General features: G+C 38.3%; 1 protein-coding gene across 4 annotated transcripts in view; it reads right to left on the minus strand.

Moving 5' to 3' along the window:
• Positions 1-11,799: 11,799 nt before the first annotated feature.
• Positions 11,800-26,127, minus strand: part of ATP11C (ATPase phospholipid transporting 11C) — a 207,992-nt gene continuing 193,664 nt past the window's right edge. For 2 of the 4 annotated variants that reach the window (XM_003272595.4, XM_030807338.1), the window contains exons 28-30: positions 23,364-23,517; positions 17,103-17,207; positions 11,800-14,423 (exon numbers count right to left, since the gene is read on the minus strand). In XM_003272595.4, coding sequence (XP_003272643.3) covers positions 17,106-17,207; positions 23,364-23,517 — 256 coding nt within the window. In that variant the 3' untranslated portion in view covers positions 11,800-14,423; positions 17,103-17,105. Of the gene's footprint in view, positions 14,424-17,102; positions 17,208-17,888; positions 17,980-23,363; positions 23,518-26,127 lie in introns of all 4 variants that reach the window. The other 2 variants (XM_030807339.1, XM_003272596.4) reach the window with 2 other exon arrangements.

Consider the following 26,127-nt stretch of genomic DNA (forward strand, 5'->3'; position numbering starts at 1 on the left):
TTTCCTTTTTTTTTTTTTTTTTGAGATGGAGTCTCACGCTGTCACCCAGGCTGGAGTGCAGTGGCGCGATCTTGGCTCACTGCAACCTCCACCTCCCAGGTTCAAGCGATTCTGCTGCTTCAGTCTCCTAAGTAGCTGGGATTACAGGCATGCACCACCATGCCCGGCTAAGTTTTGTATTTTTAGTAGAGATGGAGTTTCACCACATTGGCCAGGCTGGTCTCGAATTCCTGACCTCTGGTGATCCACCCACCTTGGCCTCCCAAAGTGCTGGGATTACAGGTGTGAACCACTGCACCTGGCCCAAAACACTGACATCTAAACACTGGACTAGACAGTGATTTCAATCATATGGTCAGAAGATTTTTCATCATCAAAAGTAGAATCTTTGGGGGAAAATATTCAATGTGCCATCGGCGAACACTATGTTACATACACCTTTTCATGACACATCAGTGATTGACATGAAAGTTAAAATTGCTATCCAAATTTTACACACGTCAACTTTAAGGCATGGGAAAAAAAAAACAAGATAAAAATTTGTCATCCCTTTTAAGTTCCAAAATTATCCAATAGAACAGATAATTTAAACGTCAGGAAAAGGCTTTTTTCAAGCTTCCAGAAATATTGGCAAATTGCATAAATAAGCTTTGCCTAATATTTTTGTCATTTATGATGTATTCTTACTTTATTTAAAAAAAAACACTCTGAAGTCTTCATATCAGCTTCACCTATTAAATAATGGTACCATTCAATTAAAATGCAAAGCAAATTTATACTTAGATTTCAGTAGTACATGTTCATCTTTAAAGGTTATTATTTGTTTTAAATAGCAGAGCCATCTGTCCTATGATAGCTCACGTGAGCCTAATTATTGGAGAAGTCTAAGAATTTCTCCTGCAAATATGCATGGTGCTGAACTGTACTGAAAACATATTTGACTCTGATACTTCTATCTTAAGAGGAAATTACACTCTCAAGTTGATTCTTTATATGAATTTAGTATTGAACTCAATATTACATTCACTATTTTTCAGTAGCATAAATCACTAATGTCTGCCACCTTCTACGTTAGCTATCATCTATTATATATTCAAAAAGCAGTTATTACTTCTAGAATTTCCTCATTCATGATTGCTGACTTGTGATTGTAATGATTATATTTTTAGTTCTTTCCCGTAGACAATTTTCAGTATAGAGTTGTGTAATTTATTGCAGTCAAACGAAGTTATTTATTTGGAATTGATGACTTGAATCAAATCTTAAAAGGCATGTATATAAAATTAGCAGATGCTACAGACTTTGGAGGTAGCATTATTACCAGAGATTATAGAACCAAGATTTTAAATATCTCAGCAGATTGGGATATTTAGGTTAAAGTCCAGCGTAGCAAGGTCTCCACTTGGACCTAAAATTGTTCTTTCTCCAGAATCCATCCATAAGTGAGTATGTCTAGAAGATCTGAAAGATGACTTGGCAGCAGGTCCAGATCCAGAGAAAGGGACTGAGTTGCCTCATAGGAAGGAAGTCACTTACGGAATATGTCAAGGCCCACAGACAGTAATTAGGCTAATTATTAGAAGGAGAAATATTCTTAGTATAGTAGGTTCATTTGTTCATTCATTCAACAAATATTGAGGTCATACTATTTTCAAGACACTATACTAGCCACTGAGGGATATACGGGGAGCAAAAGCAGACAAGGTCCCTGTACTTAAGGAGCTCACAAGTATAATTGGAGGAAATATGTAAGATAATAAAGTATGATGTTATTAATCAAATTTATATAGGGTCTATGTTGTGCCATGTACTGCTCTAAGCATTTTACATGTAGTTGACCAACACAACCACCATATGATGTAGGTACTGATAATATCTCCAATCTACAGATGATGAGCCTGACACACAGATATGTTAAGTGACTTGCTCAAGGTCACCCTACTTGTAAGTGGCAGAGTCCACATGCTTACCTCCCATGCCATACTGCTTTGGGATGATAACGGTACAGGTACAGAGTGACAGATTGTGACTCTCACAACTTTTTCTCAGGTGATTTAGTGCCACTAGTTGTTCAGCACTTATTAACTCAACAAACATTTCCTTAGGGTCCCACTGTGTGGCTGCCACTGCACTAGGCAATAAGGATCTACCGATGAACAAGACTGATTTATTCACTGCCTTCAGTGGAGCCTGCAGGCCAGCAGAGAAGGAAGATACTGAACAAGTGACATGAAAAGGGAAGCACAGAGAGTAATGGAAGCAGATAACCTGGGACTCCGGCCCAATTTCAGGAGGCGTATGTCTCCATCACTCAGGTTGTCCTTTGCCTCAGGCCCACGGGGGAGCAGACCCCATGGGACCTCCTCCTGTTAGACAAACATGGCACTATAGGTTATCTGTGTGAGATGGAGGGAACACAAGGGAAATTGTCTAGGGATCACAAAACAGATGGAGACAGGGATTCCCCCCATGACACCTACATCTGGAAAGATAGCATCAATCGCATGGTGGTATCCATGGTGAAAGGTGGTATTAGTGTAATCAGGCAGCCATGGAACACCTTCACAGCAGCTTTGTGGCCACAGATACCTCACTGTGGGAGGCAGAGAAGAAACAGAAGAGACCTTCAGATGCCATATGGAGAGAGCTGTCTCCATGAGCTCTTACGAGAACCTGCAAAAGAGATGACTTTGGTGGGGGACTAAGGGTCCCACAGTAGCAGGTTAAGCACAAAATCAGCAAAACATCATACTCCTATTATTGCGATGCAATTTTTAAACCAGCTAGTGTGATCTGGGAAATGGAAATTAGAACAAAAAGGGTAAGTAAAAAGTTCTGCCTTCATGCTCCAAAAACCAATTATACAATTATAGGATGGGAAGCTGTAGTGGGTTGGTGGTCCTCAAAAATATACGTCCTTGCCCTAATCCCTGGGGCCTGTGAATGTGATCTTATTTGGCAAAAGGCTCTTTACAGATGTAATTAAATTCAGGATATCAAGATGAGGTTATCCTGGAGGGTCCTAAATTAAATGGCAAGAATCCTTGTAAGATACACACAAAAGAGAGACAAAGGGAGGAGAGGAGAAGGCCATGTGGAGATGGACAGACAGAGGAATTATACAGCCATAAGCCAAGGACTTAGAACCACCAAAAACTGGCAGAAGCAAAGAAGGACTCTTATGGAACCTTCAGTGAGTGTGTGGCCCTGCTGACACCTTCTTTTTAGAGTTCTTGGTTCCAGAACTGCGAAAGAGAATAAATTTCTATTATTTTCAGCCACAAAGTCTGTAGTAATTTGTTACATCCGCCCAGGGACAGTAATATAGGGACCCATGGCTTGGCAACAATTTACGTAAAAAATATCTGGGCAAACAGCATGAAGTGACTGATAAAGAAAGCAAATGCAGGGCCAGGCGTAGTGGCTCACACCTGTAATCCCAACACTTTGGGAGACCAAGGCGGGAGGATCACTTGAGGCCAGGAGTTCCAGACCAGCCTGGCAAACATGGCAAAACCTAGTCTCTACAAAAAATATAAAAATTAGCTGGGAGTGGTGCTGCACACCTGTAATCCCAGCTACTTGGGAGGCTGAGGCAGGAGAACTGCTTGGGCCCCAGAGGTGGAGGTTGCAGTGAGCCAAGATTGCACCACTGTACCACTCCAGCCTGGGTGACAGAGCAAGACCCTGTCTCAAAACAACAACAAAAAGAAAGCAAATGCAGTCTTTGGCTGCCACAAGAGAAACAGAGTTAATAGACTGAGGAAGCTAATCATTTTGCCACGTAGCTGCAATATTGCACTCTGCTCTATAAGTGCCACCTTTTAAGAGAGACATTGATGAATGGCAGCCTAGCCAGAGACAGGTGACTGGAACCGTGTTGGTTCTGGAGAGCTTGCCATACAAAGGATGAGTTGGTAGCATTGGAGATGGGGATCTTGGAATAGAAATCAATGAACATGAGGGTAACCTTGGAATATGTGAAAAGCTATCTTGTCAAAGAGGAAGTAATCTTGTTTTGTGTTGCTCCAGGAGGCAAAATTGAGTTTACCAAGTGGAAAGTAAAACGGAAGAAAAAACTAATGACTGTTGATTATAGAAATTCAAAACACTGGAAGTATTTGAAACGGGGAAAAGTGCTATTTCCTAATTCCAGAGACAGGACATCCGGTCCTGCCTCTGTAGTTAATTGGTTGTGTGACTCTGGACATACCATCTCCCCTTCTTTGGACCTGTTTTCTTCTATGTAAAATTATGGGGTTAGGTTGGATGCTTTGGGAAAGCATTTTTTTTTCCATTGGGCTGTTTCCTATTTTATGGTTTAATAAAACTGTTAAGATGTTTTACAATTTCTGAGTGCCTAGTATATGCTAAAGCTAAAATCTGGGCTAGGTGTTTTGTTTTGTTTTTTTGAGACGGAGTTTCGCTCTTGTCGCCCAGGCTGCAGTGCAGTGGCACAATCTCAGCTCACTGCAACCTCTGCCTCCCGGGTTCAAGCGATTCTCCTGCCTCAGCCTCCCAAGTAGCTGGGATTACAGGCGCCCGCCACCACGTCCGGCTAATTTTTGTATATTTAGTAGAGACAGCATTTCACCATGTTGGCCAGGCTGGCTTCAAACTCCTGACCTCAGGTGATCTGCCTGCCTCAGCCTCCCAAAGTGCTGGGATTACAGGTGTGAGCCGCTGCACCTGGTCTGTGCTAGGTGTGTTAACATGCATGATCTCATATAACTCTCTCCACACTACAGGGTAGGTATGTTCCCCCATGATGAATTGTTCTTTGTGTCAACTAGACTGGATTAAGGGATACTCAGGTAACTAGCAAAGCATTATTTCTGGGTATATCTGTGAGGGTGCTTACAGGAGAGATTGGCATTAGAACCAGTGTACCTAAGTAAGGAAGATCTACCCTTACCCATTGTGCGTGGGCATCAGCCAATCTGCTCAGGGTGCAGAACAAAAAGGCAGAAGAAAGGAGAATTCACTCTCTTTCTTCTGGAGCTGGAACACCCTTCACCTGCTGCCCTTGGACATCAGAACTCCAGGTTTTCTGGTCTTTGGACTCTAAGACTAGCACCAATGGCTCACCAGGTTTTTAGGCCTATGGCTTCAGACTGAGAGTCATACCATTGGCTTCCCTGGTTCTGAGGCCTTTGGATTTGGACTGCACCATTCTACTTGGCTTTCCTCGTTCTCCTGCTTGTAGATGGCCTGTCGTGGGACTTCTCAGCCTCCATAATCACAAGAGCCAATTTCCCTGTGAATCTCCTCTCCATGCCTCTCTCTCTCTCTCTCTGTCGGTTCTGTCTCTCTGGAGAAACCTAATATGCACCCATTTTACAGATTAGAGCACTGAGATTGAGAGAGATTGTGACTTGCCCAAAGTCATATAACTTATTCATGGGTGAGTTAAAAATTGAACTCAGATCCCCCTGATTCTAGTATTCTTTCCACCATATCATACTGTCTCCCCTACACAATAGTGACCCTTTGTCACACCTGAATTTAGCAAATTATACAATTCATTGTCAAAGTACTCCTCAGAAATCATTTACCAGGCAATATTAACTATCTCAAACACCCCAAAGAATCAGAACATTTCTGAGCAGACAAAATGGTTGGTGCCAAAGCCTATGCATTAAAGCCCATAAACTTCATTCAGAAAAATTCTTAGGGCCGCCTCACCCAGAGCCTATCCCTCACCATTTTGTATATAGTGTCTGTTCTTCCCGAAGAGAAAGGCAAGCTGGAGGGCTGGTCTGCAGCATCCTGGGAGCCTGAGACAGCCTGGGTTGTTAGGCTGTGGAGCATGGAGGCAAAGGCAAAAAGATTAGCAGTGTCCCATGGAGTCTCCACAAAAGGGGAAGATAAACGGCAACGTCAATGAGTCTAGCTCTTTGGAATTCCATGCATGAGAGGCTCAACACAGGAAGCAGGTCAGAGAGGTCTAGAGGAATATCTTGAACCCGTGACTACCCAGCCAGCTGCAGAGGTTTTTATTTACATGGTTCCGGGGACTCTGGGGTGGGAAGAAGAGGGCACTACCCTGAGAGTGCAGTACAGTCCAAAAGTATACACTAGGTTCTGATATACTACTCTGGATTTTTAGTCAGTTACATGCTATAATTTTAAAAAATCTGTGGGCCGGGCGCAGTTGCTCACGCCTGTAATCCCAGCACTTTGGAAGGCCGAGGCGGGCGGATCACGAGGTCAGGAGATCGAGACCATCCTGACTAACACGACGAAACCCCGTCTCTACTAAAAAATACAAAAAAAATTAGCCAGGTGTGGTGGCAGGCACCTGTAGTCCCAGCTACTCGGGAGGCTGAGGCAGGAGAATGGTGTGAACCCAGGAGGCGGAGCTTGCAGTGAGCTGAGATGGCGCCACTGCACTCCAGCCTGGGCTACAGAGCGAGACTCTGGCTCAAAAAAAAAAAAAAAAAATCTGTGGGGGAAGTCAAGAGGAAGAAGGTAGACATGGACCAATAGGCATAACAAAAATTAAATACTGACAATGAGAGCAAGGGAGCTGACAGGAAGACTATAGAAAGAAATACGATATCCTCCTAAAGCTAAGCAGTGTGAAGACCCAGAAAGGCTGGCACTACTGTACTTATTGCCGGGTCCTTTAGTGGATATCCATAATGATGAGTCAGCGTTATTGAGAAGGTGAGGTGGTATTCTGTGTCTTCCGCATATGAAGGCAGAGATGAGTGCAACATATTATAAAAAGACTTCCACCCACGATGACCTGAAGAAAAAAATTTAAAGCCCCAAAGAATAATTGCAGTTGTCTAGCAAATGCAACGATGTATAAATTGACAGAGCAGAATGAAAGAGATAATGCTTTAAAAATAATATTAAAGGCAGCTGTTAAGGAAGAATGTAGTAAATGTGGGAGAAGGCACTCAATAAATACATTTAAAAAATTAAACTCAGTTTGGACCCTGCCTAGCTCCCATTCTGGAGAGGTATCTAAATAAATGAATGGCTGAGTGAATGTATGAATGAAAATTATCTGGCCTGAGGTCCCCCTTTCACTAGGGTTGTTCTATGGTTCTTGGAGCTAATGCAGTGTCAAGGTGTTGGAGATGGAGGACACCCGTCTTATCTTCAATCATCATCCACACACATTACCACTCAGGAGGTCCATTATCCCTATCTGCATCATGTGTTCCAGGGCCAGAAGCTGTGCTGTGTTCTTGCCATGTTGAGGCATGGTTTCTGCCAACGCTGGCTAGGATGCCATTTGCCTTGAAGCACTCCTCTATTGTCCTCTCTGTTCTTGTTTCCCTGAAGGTGCTGCTCAGCAGAACATTGGTCTGACCTGATCTTTGCACTAAAAGATCCTTTCTCATTTCTCCTCCCTGCAGCCTGGGGCATCCTGTTCTTCTAATTTGAGCAAAGTCTTCTGTAATCATGTAGTTCCAAGACACTCTATGCCCATGACACCCATTTTTCCCTCTCCTCTGAAAACCTACATTCTTAATGATCTGCCCATGGAACAGAAAAGCCAAGCAGCTCTGTAGGCAATCTTATGCTTTCCTGGTACCAAATATTAATACTTCTTCTAAAGTAATGAGCATGAGGCTGGCCATCTCCTTGAATATGGAGAACATAAGGGAGAAAATGCCCCATATATTAATTGTCATATCCCTCTCCCCTCTCAGTTCAAAGCCAGTCAAGAAATAAGACAGACATCAGAGATATAATTCGTGTATTCGACAAATATTTTTAAACATTATGCTCCCCCAGCATTGCTCTAGGCACTAAGAATACAGCAGCGCCTGAAGCAGACAAAATAGCAATCTATTATTTGCAAAGATGCATTTTAAAACTTGGCCTAGTCTGAGGCCAAAATGACTTCCCATTCCTTCCCCTCTGAATTTATCCATTTAATCACAGACTGAGTGGCTAGAAAACTAGAGCCACCTCCTCCACCCTGCCTATCTGATTCCTTGCCCACACTGAGCATTCTGCATGAAGGATTTGGGAATGGAGAAAGGAAGGCGATCAGCCTGCAAGCTGGCAGTTCTGAAAGAGGAAGGGCTCAAGTGGGGCTAAACCACACATGTGGAGTAACCCCCTTCTCCAGTCTTACCTGTCAGCTAATTGAGGAGTGGAGGGCAGAAACCTTCTTCCACATACTTCCTGCAGGAAGACAGTTTCTATTTCATGAGTGGAAGCAGAAGGATGAAAAGAAGGAAAGTCATTTCCTTTGCAATTAATATTGCAGCTTTTTATCCACAGCCTGGTGAATTATTCTTACATTTTGAACATAATGTAGATGAATTTCATTTATCTATGAAATGATATGCTAACTCCTTTATTTAGGTCTTTTTTAATGCTATGTCTTTATTACTAATTAAGAAGGCTGAATTATACAAGGACCTTCTATTTCCATTAATTCAAGCATCCATTAAAAATTATCATCAGTATTGCACTAAATATGTTACAGGAGTGACTTGTTTTTCCGCATTTTCTTCATATGGGATATATAAATGACATTTATAAAGGGGCTGAAATCTAGCCCCTTAAAGTTTCACCTTTATGTTTATACACACTCTTAAGAGTATAAATCCGAACCTGACTCCTTAAATCCTTGATGTGCTAGTCCCCGGCCTCTTTACCCTCAGATACATTCCTTGTACTTCTTTGTTCTGTTTTGTATTGTTTCTCAGGTCCTCAAGTTAGCTGGGTCTAGCTAATGGAAGGCAGACTGGAGGCTTGGGGACAGAAGCCAGGGTATTTCTGCCTCAGGCTGCATCTCCAATAGTGGCCATGGCTCTGCTGTGGCCCCAGCCGCTCCTGATAGGCCCACAGTGATTCCAAAGTCTGCCAAATGACCAGGCCATTGGCTCCAGAAGTCCATTTCCTCCTATTGCCCCCACAACCTAAGGATGGTTCTGGCCTCTGCCTCTTTCTAATCTCTGGGCCGTTTCACAGAATCCCCAATGGGCTGTTCAGCTATACTATCTGTGTAATCAATTCCTTATATTAATTTCATTATTAAAATTAAAGAAGTGTTCTTGTATTCTCACTCCAAGGGTGGGAAGCAGGGGTAGTAAGCTAAAACTTGCCTTGGAAAATACCTGAATAAGTACTGGTGCTGAGGCCCAGTTCAGCAGCTTCAGATTAGATGAAAGGGGGAAAAGGAAAACAGGCCTGGGCCATTCTCAGGCCACTCAACCCTATGAGCAATGACATGACTCTATCAATAGTTTTATCTATGGTTGTATCTGACTGCATCTGATGGACCCACACAAAAATGACTGCAGTAACACTTGCCTTTTGATCATTCCAGAATCCAACAGGGAATGCTTTAAGAGTCCTAGACAAACTGCAAAGTGTAGTATAGCAGGAAACACATGGGTCATACCTGAGTTCAGTCCTGGGAGACAAGCAAGATAATTAACTTATCTGAGCCTCAGTTAATATGTTAAGTATCTGGAGTTTAATGATCTCTACATAGGACTATTGTGAAAATTAAATAAGGTACACACAAAAGCATTCCATAAAGTGGTATGCAGATGTTAGCTAATTAGTCTTCTGTATCAGCTTAATTTAATGTTTTCCCATTAATATTTTTAAGCTTCACTGTTTTAGCTTTCTTAAAATTGTGAAATCATTTCAAAGTTGTAAAAATAGTGCAAAGAATTTTCATATACCCCCACTTGGATTCCCCAAAATATATCATAATCACAGCATAATTTCAAATTATCAGAAAACATTGATATATTGCCTATATAATGTTATATAGCCTAGATACTGTAGTCAAATTTCACTAATTATCCCACTAATGTTCAATTTCTGGTCCAAGATCATATGCCACGGTTAGTTTTCACAATAAAGTTTTAGTTGTTTTCTTTATCTGGGAGAGTTACTCGGTCTTGCTCTTTCATGATCTTTGTAATTTTGAAGCCAGTTATTGTGCAGAATATCCTTCAATTTAAGTTTGTCTGTTTTCTCAAGTTTAATACTAACATTTTGATGATTTGTTTATTCATGCCATCAGGGGTGATATAAAAATGGAAATACAGTGTCCTAGTTAAGTTCACAGACTCTAATCGGAATACCTGGATTCAAACTCTGGCCCCACCAGACAGTGTAACCTTGAGTATTTTTGGGACTCAGTATCCTCATCTGTCAGATGAAGAAACGTCAGTACCTATCTCCTAGGGTTACTGGAATTACTAAAGGAATGAATATGTGGAAAGTGGTTAGAACAGTTCCTGGCACATATTAAGTGCTGTGCAAGTGTTAGCTAATGTGAGGAGTTGGGTTTTGGCAACTGCTGAAGAAACCAAAGCAGCAGCAGGTATTTTAGTTATGTACATCCTTTGCTCAATCCTGCCCAAAGAGCCAAGGCCAAAGACTCACTGGCAGCAGGAATTCTGGCCCACCTTGAGTGCACTGTTTCTCTCAGCCACAGGCCTGAGCACTTACTCCCAAAGCCCATGAGATGAGGACTTGCTTCATCCACGCTGCAACATTTCTTTAGCACAATAGTCTATGCACTAGGAACTGAGCCCATGTTTCCTCACCCATCAGTTGTTGGTAAAATTGTGTCAAATTAATTTTTTAAAAGTTGCAAAATAATTAAGCCCACTTTTTTTCCCTGACAACTATTCTCAGAACGCAGGGCTTCAGGCTTCATTAGTATGCATCCAGCACTTTGCCCATGGACACATTCACTGAATAACCATAGTGATAACCTCAGCCCTTAACCTCTGCCTGTGCTTCTTGTTGAAGGGGCCAAATCACTCGGACCCCCACAATATTCACTGTATTGGCCAACTGTGGGCAGACTAAGCAGTAAGGCGAAGAGGGAGCTCCCCATAAGGCTGGATGGGGGAAGGGAAGGAAGCTTGAACTGATTCCAATAAGCTAAAAATAACGTAAGACATCTGTGAAAATGTAAATGACAACTGTTCATTAAAAAATTAAGCAATAAAAAACTCTTAATATAAAAGTAACAATGCCTACATATGAATAGCAAGTGACATTTTACAAAGCAATTTTCATTCTTTACCTTATTTGCCCTGCCACACACCATCTTATAGGTGAGAAAGAAAAAGGATTCAGAGAGAAATGTGGCAAAGCTGATACTTTAATTCAGGTTTTCGCATATTTTCCAGTTAATGAAAAAGAAGAAAATACACACTAAATATAGATCAAAGACCAACAGGATTAAAAGACTACCAAAACATAGAGACTGAAATGTAGAAATGCAATGAAACCAGTTTCCGTAGAGCAACTCTGGTTTCTTGGCAGTCAAGGACAGTGAGGTTTTTCAAGAAAAGGGACTTTCACAAGGTCTTGGATGCAGGCTGAGCAATCTAAGAAGAGGTGGGGAAGTGGTGTGCACACACACACATCTTTGGACCAAGTTTCAAGCTACTGTAAAATCCCTTCATGTTTGACTGCTTAAGAATCAAATGAGTTCAATGGGTTGAAGACACAGACCACAAAGACCAAACATATGCTACCTTCAACGCATGGCTGGCATCAAGCACACTGCCAAGCACAAAGTAGACTTTCAATATGTATTTGCTGATTTGGCTGGACTTTTATCTATGCAGTAACAAGGTACAGTGTTATTAAAAACTCCTACAAATATCTTACCCTCCCCAAATTAGGTATTGCCATAAAATACCAGCTGAACTCATGTAGAAATGGTCAAACTTCTGTCAATTGTGCAGGTCAAGAAGAAATTAGAAACTTAGTTCCCATCGACAAATTGCTTCCATATTATTTTAATGTCAAGCTGAGACCTTTCCAAAAAAAAAGAGGCTGATATATCAATCATATCATACCAAAGTTTATTGATTACATCAAACAAAAATTTCTGTAATGGAAAAGGCAAGTTGCAGTCATAAAAGATGGCATTCACATTCATTTTAGAAAGCAACAACGTAGATGTAAAAAACTGCTTAAGTGAAAAATGTAATATTGCAGTCCCATTTTGCAAGCTGAAAAATGATTTTGTCAACACGCATAAAATCTGCACATTTATATACTGCATGTTATTAAAAAATTCTATCACTAAATTATTATGAATTTTGCAAAGTTAGGCTTACATTTATACTGTTGCTGGTGTATATGTAAGTAGATATGGAATGAATGTTTTCAGTTTAGTAGGTAACATCCTCAAACAATGGACAACAGTTGTGAAAATTACAAAGACATTTTGATAGCTCAAAATTATTCAAATTATAGGTAGATGATCTTATTATTACATTTTTTTCCCTTTCTCTGTCACAAATAGGGTGATTACATCGAGTGCTAGGAATACTGCATGGTCTATTTCAAGTTATTCGGTCTGCTAACCCCACACTAGCCATTTTTTAGCTCTTCAGTAAAATATCTTTTAAAAAGGAAAGCCAGGTCCCTCTCAAAGATCTAGGCCATGATATCATGTATCATTGCCATTCTGAATTTGAGCTGCAGTGTCACAATGTAATGTGTAGCTGAGACATAACTCTAAATCCCCCTTACTCCTTGTCTTTCCTTCTTTCTGGCTGGAAGGAATTTTACATGCAACCAGTTATTTTTCTACTAGATTATTCTGTTAACTCTCCAATGGTACTGCATTAAACAAGCCTCTCTACTGTGGCTCTCGTCTGTATTCACAGTTCCCATAGATTTTATGTAAAACAGCAATAATAATACAGCAACAACAACCATAAGAACAAGAAAACAAACACAAAATATCAAAAGCTTTCCTGGGTTAGACTTTTTTAGCTCTTTGGAATAAGCAAAGAATATAGAGACTTTTGTTTTCAGCAGCTTACCTCAAATACGGGCTACCAGAACACAGCACACTTAGGTAAGTTGTGAATGACATGTAACAAAATGCTCAAAAATAATACTGATATATGAGAGCAAATGAAATAATGAAAAAGGGTCTATAATGATGGAATGGCTTCTGATAACTGAAATTATGTTCTTTTCTAGAATTTAGAAAAAAATCATACCTAAACACTAACATAAAATATACATGGAAGAATCAAATGTGCCATATGGACTATATAAATATGATACAGATTAACTCCAATACTTTTCCAAATCAAGGTACAATATAAACACTAATAATAGTACAGGCATGCCAGAAAGACAAAAAAAAAAAAAAAAAAAAAAAAAAAAAACTAGCAGTCAAATAAATATGGTCATTTATATCCAAAAAAGTGTATGTTTAACATTGAATGAAGACATTTCACATTTATGTTTCAAGTGAACTAATTAGAAGGCTAAACCTTCCTTCTAGTTCAGTTAGTCAAGGACTTTACTAAAGTCAGTCTCATGGTTTAGGGTTAGACCATTTCCCTGTCCAAGTTAAGAGACAACATTCATCTTCAGAGTCATGGCTCTACAAGCTGAACCACCATTTTGGGGTGGATCCTTCCCCCTTTCCAAATTGGCCAAGTTTAAGAAAAAGCACTGCATATATGCATAAATGCAATCTCTTTCAAATAAAAACCGTCAAAAGTTTAAAATAAGCTATTTTTCTTCCTCTTCAAATTATAAAAGGCTGATATTCAAAATGACCTTTATTTTTATATAACTATGGTTTAAACCACCTTACTGCAGATCCCAGTAAAATCAACACTGGAAAAATCTGTTTATTTTCTAACTACTTTGAGGGGCTACTAAGTGATTGGAAATGTTTTATACTTTATTTTCAAGTCTCGTAGGCTTACACCCATAAGTGGGGTTTAATTCAGAAGAATAAAAAATAAACAATTTTTTTCTATTCCCACAAAAATACCCGTAAGTTAACACTTTCCACATAAGCGTTCAAGGTATTTTTTTAGCAAGAATATTCTACCAAGACATAAGTAGCACGTGGGTAAACAGAAGGGATTAACCAGTCTGTCTGATGCATTGATACTATTTAGTTATTCTGTATTTTCAAGTATTCCTTATGTACTTTGGAAAAAAAATTAAGATGATCATTTAGGAGGAATGAGAAATGTGATCCAAATAGTCTATTTCTTCTGCCAGGCAAAAAAAGTAGTATTAGCAAAATCTATCCATTCTCATTGCATAACTTCTACTTCATACTATTGTTATTTAAATCCATTCACAAAGTTCATGGGTTAAAAGAGCACCCATTTGAGTTATATTATTCTATCTAAAGCCAGAATTCTAAGTATTCTTGCTTTCAACTTTCATATAATTCTTAACTTACAGCTTTGGCCATAAAGGCTACTTACAATAATTGTAAATGCTTAAGAGAATCATTTGGTATTTTAATGAACATTTATTGTGAACTCTAGACATGAGAGTGGTTTAGTGTGTTGCATATCAAGTATCCTGAGATGATAACTTTTTGTAGTTGTTTCTTCATGCTTTCTTTTTTAGCTGTAACCACTGTCAGTATGCTTGTAGGACAATAACATAGGCAGTTCAAGATTCGGTTTCTGAAAAATGTAAAATATACAGATTTAAAAGGCTTATTTTAATAATGTGAAACCATCTGTTAAGCATTTTCAGAAATAAGTAGTAAATTTTGTTATGAGAGTAAAGCAACTGTCTTAACGAAGTGCCAAGTTTTATTCACATGCAGGGGAAAAAAAGAGTGACACTATAACCAGATTTTAATTCTTTCTTCATTTGTCAACTGAATAGATTCAGGCTTGCTTTTTGCTTTTGGATTGTTCCAGGGTTCTCCTAATACTTTCTACCTCTGGGATTATTTACCATAGCAGAGGTTTAGCTTGCTATGATCCCTTCTCCTCTAGGCTGGGAGGTCCTTGAAAACAGGAACATTTTATTTACCTTCTATCTCCAGCAGCTAGTATAGTGTCTGGCACACAGCAGATACTCAGGAAATGTTTGATGAATGATTAGATTGCTGTTTTTCTTGATGTGTTAATTTTGACAGAGGAAGTCTGAAGATATATTCAGCTTTGGAAGATTATTGTAAAAATATTCTTTCTTTTTACTAAAAGAACCACGTTTCCCCCCTACAATACGGAAGTTAATTTTCCTTTTGGTATCTATGAGTCGATTGATTCTTCTGTTTTTTCTTATGCTTCATCTTTCTGGAAGAGAAGCCATGGATATTTCCCTATCAAATCTGTAGATTCTTCTCTGTCCTCTAAATATCATCTAATGCTATGATCAGGATGGTGCATGACAGACAAACTGATCATTAAGTGCAAGTCAACTATGTTAAGAAATGGAAGTCGTATGTCAAAACAGGGAGCCTGATTCTCCACTCTAAAACTCAATCTTTTTGAACCTGAGTAGTGGAAGGTCTTACGTAGTATGCTATTTTCTTCCCATTCTGGGACACCTCCTTCGCCATGGTTGGACTAGAAGTTCATTAGAATACCTTCCATTTCTATTTATGTTCCACATTCTCCAGAACCACTAGTAGGTTTTCAGGTAGCTCTGCAGGGTCATGGTGACTCTAACCAAAATAAGGCTGCCATTCATACTGAGAATGTAACTTACATTGAGGAGTTAGGTAGTTTCCTTACCAACCAAGGAACAAACTAGATGCCTAAACTAGCTGCTAATTATTGTCTTTGGAGGAGAAATAATGCCACATGAAAATCTATTCCTGGAAGAAATAACTACATTAAAAATAAGACAATTGTTTTTTAAAAAATACTTCCTCAGTTCTATGTTAGACATTGTAGGAGATAAGGCCCTGGAGAGGCCAAAAGCAACAGCAGTGTCTTCTATCCAGCCCAGTCTTCCAAACCACAGACCAAGCTAAAGAGAGCAATCCAGGGGGATACAAAATTAGCCAGAAACAATACAGCTAAGATGCATCACACAGCTTAGAGCAAGGCAATCTGGGACAAAGGGGTCAAAGACCTTGAAGGTTACTTGTGAAGCAGATTCATTACTAAGGGAAAACATACGCAGGTAAGTTGTTCAAAAATGAGTAAAAAGATGCTAACTGTGACAAAATGAGTCTGCTTCTAAAATAACAGTGCAGATGCAGACTGTGATGAACTCCAGGAAGACAGAAGAACCAATGGATTCAATCCATTAATTTAACTTGTATTCTTTGCTAGAGGGTGGCAGAGTTGACAGCTGTTGAAAAAAATGGGCCTATGAGGTGGACTCGCAATTATTAGCTTCAAAGTGAACTAACCCACAATTTTATTCATGATGATCATTAATTTTTATGTGTGTATGAAAGATGGCCCTGCTCTAAGCTGTGTAGAGTTGTTTCCAAGCTGACAAGCTTAGAAGCCTTGTTCATGAATTACTCTAAATTCCTATGGATGGATAAAAGACCTCCAGAGGTCTGAGTTGTTAAAGGCCCCCACTGAAGGAAATACAGACTACACATAAAGGAGTCATTCTGAGTTCAAGGGTCCCTCCCACGGCATATCAATTCCTCCCAAATATTTTTGGGGGTAAATGAAACATTATAAAGTGAATTTAATCATTTTTGGAAACATTAATTATAAAGCATTTTGTATCATTAGGCAAGCATCCCCCTGAATGGCTATGAAATATTTTACCTCTGAAAGTTGAAACATTTAGCTTGAATAAAACTTGACATTAAAAAAGTTATGATTAGACTGGTTCATTAATATATATTTGGAGATCAGACATTTACAAGGACATAAGTGTATACAGTACCTGCAAACACACAGACATAGCACATGAAGGTACAAACACATTTAGTTATTTTCACATAATTCCCAAGAGAACATGCAATGCTAAATTGGCTTGATATTATACAGATGCAATTTTGGAATATTTATTTTTAGTTTTCCAAATGATCTCTATAAATCAAAGTTATATTTCCTGATCAATATTAACAAACATTTTCACATGGTGCCCTTGCCATGACAACTTGCCCCTTACAAATTAAATATGCTGTATCAACACTTGGCTCTGAAAAATGTTTAACATTTTATTTAGGGGGCTTAGCATATTTTAATGTTTAATATTTTAAATGCATATTTCCCCATATTCCAAGTAATGCATCTTTATATTTTTGCAAAGAATATTGTAAAGTTCACCACACCAACAGCAGAGAAAATTTAGAGAGTGATATTTTCATTTTTTCTTTATAATGCTGTTAATCCGTTTTTTTAAAGCCAGCCCATTTGTTTAACACTAGGTACCTGTTACAATACATTAGATTCGTCTGAGAATGTTCGTAAAAGAAGAGGTCTGACTGAAGGTCTGGCGGATAATGAGTCAGATGCCCTTCTACAGCTCAGATTTCTCTGTAATAGTGAGGCAAAGATACTTAAAGCATTTGAAAATTGGTTAACCTACCTGGTGATTATATATTTAAAAAAAGTTAAAGAAAAAATCATTTCCTATAGACTACTCCTCTGGCCAAAAGTACAAATGAATACACTATACAGTAAATGTATAACATTCAAATGAATACATTCAAAGGCCTAAGAAAGTCTCCAACTCGAATTGTTTTTGTGGTAGAAGTAAACAGACAACAGTAGTATGTAGCAAACTTGGGTTTTTGGAATGGCACTGGTAAGTAATATGGTAAGATGAGTCAATATGGTTTGATTAGTAAACCTTACCATCCTTTTGGTGAACACCTCTGAGAGTTGTGCCGGTGCCGTGAGTATTATCAAACAAAGAGAAATTTGTGCAAAACATTCCTGTCCTGGTGAACAGACTAGCTCTAACACGCCATGGCTACTGCATACCGTGGATCAATGAAGACTACAGACCTGTAGTCCAAGCTTTTAAAAATTACTTCCTCTCCAGTGTGACAATTTGGAAGGTGAACACATGATTAAAAGAAAATGACAAAATACTCTAAGCATCAATAGAAGATACAAAATGAGTCATGAGAAGTAATTTTTCATAAAGAATCAGAAAATGGTGTCAGGCAAATGAGAATGCAAGCAAGTTGGTACATTAAGAAAGGAAATCACCTTATTCACTCCAAGAGAAACTGTGATTGCTGGAAGTTTGAGAAAGCATGAAGATAGTAGATGTTCCTGAGGAAGGGAGGCGTTTCGTTACCTTGTTCACAATTGCACAAAAGGTGGAAAATTGCAGTAGAAAAAAGAGAAATGCAGAAACCAAAAAAAAAAAAAAAAGTAAATAATCTCTCAAATGTAAGACATTTAAAAAGAAACCTTGAGAATTCGAAGCCAAAATGATATGTTAGTTTCGAAGACATTATTTTCTGAAGTAAAAGCAGAGTCAGAGATAGGAACAGTCTATTATTACGTGCCAACTACTATTTCTCTACATATCAATTTGAAATTATTTTGTTAATGGGAAAATTGACTATTTTAAATAAAATAACTTTAAAATATGCTTCTCGTTAAAATAAGACTTATCTTTAATCATTAATTCACTATCCTACATTTGTTCAAAATCCATTGGTCAGAGTTATGTCCAGGGTCCATTGCCAATCACCAATCTATCTTGAAGTAATTATCTCCCCTATGCAACTGTACAGATACACTATGAAGGGACTGACTGCTCTTAAGCAGTTGTAGGATAAAAACCTAATCAAAAATAACAATGGGAAAACATTTGGTGATACCACATTTCAGTCTCATTTGCCTCTGACCAATGCTTAACTTCCTTTGTTACAACCTAATTTGACTGGTTTCCCTGTTTTTCCTACAGAGTCCTCTTTAGAAAGATAGGCTAAATTTTACATGGGTAAGGTATTATTTTTTTCCCCTTAAAACACCCAGAAAAGTAAAAATGGATAAAGTTTAACTAGCAAACCTAAGGTTATTTTTTTCCTTCTGATTCTGTGCCTGAAATTATAAGGTAATTTACAGACCTAGTTTCGGCATTGCCCAAGCAAAACAGAAGATGAGTGGTCAACAATGTAGATGACTTGAACAACTCTGCTAATAAAGATTACCCATATTGTCTACTTAGTGACTTAAAATGGGCTTAGAAAAAGAAACCAGCTACAGTAACATATGTATCCAGAAGATTCTAATAAACAATTAAACTTTCAAAGGTAAATAATTTATTCATGTTTTGACAACTACATTTTTTCTTGTTTTTACCTTAAATGAAGAAAGTTGGTGGAATGAAGAAAGTTGACAGACATATTGGTAGAATGCACATTACCAATTGATAAAGCTAGAGTATATTTAGATTCTGAGAAAAAGATTTTAATTGTTTCTATCTTCTATTTTATGGGCAAAAACCCTGCGACAAGATCAGCATGATACCAAGTTCCCCACCCCCGTGTTTAATGCACAAACCTATCTATTCAAGACTGCAACTGTAAGAACGTTTTGGTGTGCTCAAACACTTGTATCCAACCATCGGAGATAAAAGTATTTCTATGAAGCAGAAATATTAGGAGTTAATAGATTAGGTGTTAAAACTACTTTATAAAGGAAATGTACAGAAAGCAGGAGAAGGCATGGAAAGAGTAACTAAAGCAATAAAAAAATTGATATAGCTAGCAACTGGCAGTGGGGTGGGGTAAACAGGAGATAATGAGCTAAAACAGAATGAAATTTCCACATTCCTTTGCAGTCATCTAGAGAGCTTTGACACCAGCTCAATTAGCAGTATGTCAAAGAAGCCAATGGATAAAGGCCCATCTCAACAGCCACGACATTAGGATTAAACTTTATTTTTGTCTAATCCAGCTAACAGGGCTATTGCCCTCTGAACCCATGGTTGTATATGACCCTGTAAGAATCATCATAGTAATCATCATTATTATAATGATTAACTATATTCTCCAAAATTTCCAAAGTGCTTTCTCTGGGACTTTGGCTCAGACAGTTGACATTCTTCCCTTCCCTGTCTGCCACTCTGAAAGAGCTCTCTACATAATGGAGTATTTCTTCCTGTTTGTGCTGACATCCCATGCTAAGCATGGCCATGTTGCTGGGTGCATTCCCATTAAATTATAGTCTTCCTTTGTCAAGCTTCAGCGAAGTTAAGCCTCCTTTTTGATTGTGGTGACTTACATGAGAAAACTTCACACAGGATATGTGGAAATTTCTCCATTGGAAATGTGAAATGGTATTTGCTATTTGGCCAGAAAGCCCAGGTATATTTCATTGATTTACAGACAGCCAATGACTGTGCTTAGGGGGGACACAACTTTTTGAAATACAAAAATCCTATACTTGAACTTTCCTTAAGGTGTTATCCTGCTGTTTCACTGTTCAGTGCTCAATGGTAGTTTCATCATATACCATCAACAGCATTGCTATGCAGCTTTGTCACTTCATAAAGCTAAAGAAAAGCTCTAGGATCCTTAATAATGGAACTTTGGGGAAAAAAATTAACCTCATTGCTAAAAATACAGCTGATGGATACATGGCTTAACTACAACCCTTGAGTTAAACAACGGAGAGAACCTGTATTTGAAGATACTGGAATTCTTTCTAATACTAGCATTATGACAGAACTCAGTTGCAGTGGAGGCTGCCACACTAGCAATTTTACTGGAGGTTGCAGGAGGTAGTGACTTGAAATAGCGCAATTGTGTTAAAACAAGCCATATCACTGATTCTGCTATTCTGTTTAATACCTGCCTACAGAAGTATTCCATATGAATGCTCATAACCAGAGTGAGAGCTCCTTGTGAGCTAGGGCCACATCTGATTCATCCCTGAATTACCAACACCTAGTACAGTAGCTAACTCATAGTGGGCCCTCAGGCAAGGTATGCTGAATTGAACAGAATTCAGCATAAGGTTGCTCTTATAATTGTTAAATATAAATAGCTTAGCTTCTTTCTCAAATGCCACAGAGACATTTTCACTACACACTGCTAAGTCCCTTTCTCAAAGCAGCTGCCAAGACCCACATAAGAATAGTGCTGGCAGCTGACCTGCCACATTTCTGGCTGTGTATATAAAGTGTCCACGATACTTATTGGTTGAACTCAGGGATTCTTCTACTCTAGGTAGAGACACACATTTGACCACATGGGGGGATCTATCAAGATATGGGGCAGACCCAGTATCTTTTGCCACTCTTTAAAATGAGGCCGATGTCTTAGCAAGGAATATAGAACTAAGTAGGAAATCACACAGAGTGTCAGACTGTTGGTCACTGAGCATAAAGACTAAAATATTTGGGGGAGAATAACATACTCTTTCTCCCTTATCTTAGAAGTTGGCCTCCACCTCTGATATAGCCAAATAGGGCCTTATATAAACAGATGTGATTTATCAGAATAGCCGTGGCTGCCACGTTGCAGTAGGCCTTTATGCATTCATATTGCCCTACTTTGCTCTTGCATTTTCTCATAAGAAAAAAAGAAAAGAGGCAGCACTGCTGAGCGCCCACAACATTTTGCCTCATTTGCAACTCTTGAAATCCCGCAGTCTGAAAAGCCATTTAGCCTTTCAGACATTGGATGTAAAGAGAGATGTTCATCAGCAGGTGGTTCAACAAATGTTTATTGGTTCAACAAGGGTAGGAATAAATGAATGAATGATTGCATGAATGAAAATGATTATGGAAATTTTCCTGGTTGTTCTAGCATATCAGCATGCCAAGCTATAGCACAGACACTAGAATTCTTCCTATGCCGGACATAACCCACAACAAATTTCATGCTAAACCCCTGGCAACAGTCTATGCTGCTAAGTAAAAAAGGAAGCAGTCCCAGAACTCCATACTTTCAAGAGAAGTTCAGAATCTGTTTGTGTGAAAAAAAAAAATGTTCTAAGTCTTTATCTGTGACTGCTTAGTAGCATCCCACAATTTAATGGTCTATGTAAGAGTCACCTCCAGCCAATGTCTAACTTTTTAAAGAAAGGGCCTAATAAGGAAGAAGATAAGATGGTATGTTTGAAAGTTTTGTTTTCTGAGATTTTTCTATCATCTTTAGACCATGTAGCTGGGTGTGAGCCATTATTTAAAATGAGCTCCATTACCTCAAATAAGAGACACATTTAGGATCATTCCAAAGTATACTCCCAAATAAGGAGGATGGAAGAGCAACTTGGAAATCCTTCCCTGGAAAATTCTCTATTATAAAAAGCCCCAAATCATTTCTTATTCCAACATTATTTTATTTGGTTTCATGCAAATTGCCACTTGAGACATTCTGGGTGGAGTCTGTTGTATCAACCTGTTTCATCTCTGTTCAACCGATATTAAGACATAATCAGGTATTTGAATGCAACTTTTCCATCCTAAAACACCAGACTAGAGTAAAGCAGTCGTAACTAAGCTAACATTACTGTGTTCAGTTCCAGCCCATAAGACATGTAGAAGCAGGGAGTTAAGGGCAATTCTGGCCACCTAATTACACACTGACTGGCCTTTTACATGAAGAATCAATGTACCCTATGACAGTTCTCTTGTTTTTGATTGGGGCTGACACTGACTTGCAACATGAATCTCCTCTTTTACAATTCTCATCACTGAAGGTTTTCCTACTCTAATCATTTCAGATCCCCATGTCTATGTAATATCAACTACTGGATTCTATCAATTCAATAGGCAAAAACAAAATCATGATGTAACAGTTTTGTGGCTAAACTGGTTGACAAATTTATCAAATAAGTCAGGTAGTCATAGCTTAGAATATTACCTGAAAATACTGCCTTAGAGGTGCTACATGATCTAGTTGGTGTCAATATGACAGAAACAGTTCTGTTTAACAAAATCAGCTACTGTTGGCAGGAATATGACATATTTAATTAGCCTGTTGGTCAAAATCTGCCAAAAGTTTTATTTTCCATGCTCATCTCCCTATTTCACTTTAAAGGCTTTTTAAAAAATGTTTAAAAGATATCATAATGAGGCAGCAGAAAAAATAACTTCTCATTCCCACAGGAAATTTATAATTTAATAGGAAAGATAAAAACACACTCATAAAACTATCTTGAATTTTTACGAGTGTGTTCCAGAGGCTAAGGATGTCGAAACCACATCCAGGGAATTCTCTTTGGTTCAAATATACTGCTGGACAGACAGGGCTAGAAGCAACGCAGAGATTAAGCAGCACTATAATTAAAGGAAGGGGAAAGGTTTGAAAGAGGCAAATTGGTATTATCAACTGAAAAAAATCTGCAAACAGCCCACAGGGAAATTTCTAAGTTTCAAGCGAAAATGTTGGTGTGGAAATTCCTGGTGTGAAAATTCTAGGCTAAATACAAAATAAAATAATTTTTTCCTTTTAAAATTCCATATGGAGCATATGATATACTCCATATGGATTGCTGAAGGTCACATAGAACACTATTAAGGAATCTACTTACCACCTGCATTGGGTAACGAAGTTTTTACTATACTTTTTATGCAGAAGAGGAAATTAAGTGATGAACCTGTAAGGAGGGGTTTAACATGCTGTAACTAATGTAATTTTCTAAATCAGGTTTTTAGCTCATGGCAGATATTGAGGCCCCTTCCAAAAATCAGGTTTTTAAGATAAACTTAGTTCTTACCCTGGCACTTCTTCTTCTTACATTCTTTAATACTATCAGAAGAATCTCAGGGAAAAGGCTGATAAATATTAGAAGAATTATAGCCAACCATGTGGATACAGAAGACAGCATTTGGGCAAATACAAAATACATTCTCTGTTGCTTGAGAAAAGGCCTGCAGTGGAAAGAAAATACATGATGGAAAAACAAATCAATTCCTGTCATATGAAATGGACGTTTAATTAAAATGTCTTTTGTATTTAAAAAGAATCTTCCTTACATACATTAATAAAAATAATTTTCTCTAGAATATCCCAAAGTAATAAACAAATTTCATTTACCAAATGTTTGGAAAAAAAGGAATGATAATCAAAGGAGAAAAAAGATAATAAAACGCATTTGACTTGAAGACAATCAGGCAATCAATTCTAAAGCTGCCAACGGGCGACTATTTATGTGCATTAGAAAATGCTGGTGCTTAAAAGATATTCAAGAGAAATGGTTCATTTTTTATCCTAACAAGCATTTTATTTCCTCAGCTGTTTTATTAAGATGGGGATGGATTTGTGTTCTGTATTCTGAAATTCAAAAGACATTTTTATAACTCTCCCCCAATAAAAACACTATGTAAATATAAAAAGGACAGTAGAAGCTTATCATCTCTCTCAAATGGAAGGAATCTACCACTGTCATCCACAAATATATGTTAACAGTATGTGCCAAATAGGTTGACACAGAGTAGATAGAATATTGCTAAGTGGACATTAAGCCTTAGAATCCAGAAATCCAGCGGGAACCCCCATTCTGGAGTTAGATTTCATTCTGAGTCATCCACTTCATTGTAAAGTGGCCATTGAGAAGCACAGCCTGTTTCCCTTCCCTTCTGTCTGAGCTGAACCACAGAGAGCCTCAGTAGGTGAAGCTATTGTTGTTTGAAGGTGAGGGGGAAGAAGTGATTGCTTAAAGACAGGATGCACATCAGACTGCCCTAGGATTAAAGAGCTCCAGGTAGATAATCATGGCTCCTGTTTATCAGATGACACATCATGCTTCCTGAAGATAATTTGGTTTCTCATTTAAAAATTAATGTCCATGCACCCTTATGTAACATGATAAAACTGAGTTTGTGGCTCTACTTTTATGAAAATTAGATTGTGGAATAAAAGTGAGAACAGGGAGGTGGAAAAATTTATGAGGCCTAGGCTACACAGGCTTTCTGGGAAAAGTCTGCCACACAGAAAAGACTTCTGCAGAACCCTACCTCACTCAAATTCTGAAGAACACCTTGAATAATGTTCTAGGCAGTTAACTGAGCCATAACAGGGGCTCAGTTGACAAATGGCAGCTAGTCACAAAGTGTTCCTTTGCATCATACCTTCTGACTAATGTCTCCAGTTTTTTGTTTTTTTTAACCTCCATGTCATCTATGGAGTTTTGCAGTAGGGCAGTAAAAAATAAACACTATTATTTCTGGATGTGGTTTGGGGCTTGGAAGTCATCATTCTCACTACCCAACCCCAAAGACGGGTGTGACTCAATGCCTCAGGGTAGAACATGTCCAGAGACATTAGTTATGACCACATTCAGCTGAAGTTTCACATTGTTTCTAGTCACATTTTACTGGTTGCTTTATAAGTTTATATTAATGTAGTGGCTCAACTCTACTTAATGATAATACTTCAGGCAATAAAATTAAAAATAGATTAACATTTCATTTTTAGTATCACTAATGAATAGAAACAGGTGTGACAATATCGTAATCATTTACTGGATTTATTTTCATCAATAAGGAATAGTCTGTGGAAAGGGTTGGAAATGAGTTTGCTAGAAACATTTTTTGTAGAAATTTTGCATCATTAGTTCAGATGCTGACTACATAGATTCATAGAATTACAGTACTCTGGGCAGACATACAATTGTATATGGTATGTTCTTAATCAACTTTGATTTATTTGTTATATTACTAAAGAAAATAGAGACTTCCTCCAGCTTCATTGCTTTCAATCACCTATAGAGGTACCAAATATATGCTGTAATTATACTTTTTAAAGCTGGTACTTCCTTAAATGATTAGGTTTCTCATATTTTTATTTCTTAAGGTTTTTATTTTTAAAAAGCTTTTCAAAACAGTAAGAGTTTCTTCTAATTAAGACTCAAGGGACATAAACATAAGCCTCACATCTCTGTGATACAATAGAATCATTTTGTATGTAAGATTTTGCTCAAAGCAATGAAAATATGTACTCCTGAAATCTTACACTACGGCTTGCTCTAGCCATGCTCTCTGCTGCTGGCATCCTTGTCAGGGGAAGCCATTCACTAAAAAAAACAACTCTGACATTTAAAAATAAATGTTTTTGGGAGTAAAGAAAGGAGATGCAAATATATAACTCTCCCAATCACAGCTTATGTGTCCCTCACTGGACTCTATTCTCCTTGAGTACAGTCTAGTCATCTCTCTATCCCATAGAGTCCCAAGCACAAAACTGATTCTGAACAAACATCTATCTATTGAACCAAGATGAACTAAATGAACTTTAAAGACAAGCCGCAGAGTCTGCCTTTCTACATCTTCCCTCCCCCACCCAAAACAGTGAGATGGCGATTTCAAAATACAACCCTCTGAGTTATTAAGTTGTATATATCCTATACCTTGAGCACACCTGTAGTAACATGAATCATGGTTATATACCATCAAGAGAAAATAAGGGTCCAAATGGACAATAATGTATCTGTTGGCCAATATATCAGGTAGAAACTTCACAGGATGGGTATTTCCTCTGAA

The sequence above is a fragment of the Nomascus leucogenys genome, chromosome X (assembly GCF_006542625.1).
Source record: "Nomascus leucogenys isolate Asia chromosome X, Asia_NLE_v1, whole genome shotgun sequence".
NCBI classification, from domain to species: Eukaryota; Metazoa; Chordata; class Mammalia; order Primates; family Hylobatidae; genus Nomascus; species Nomascus leucogenys.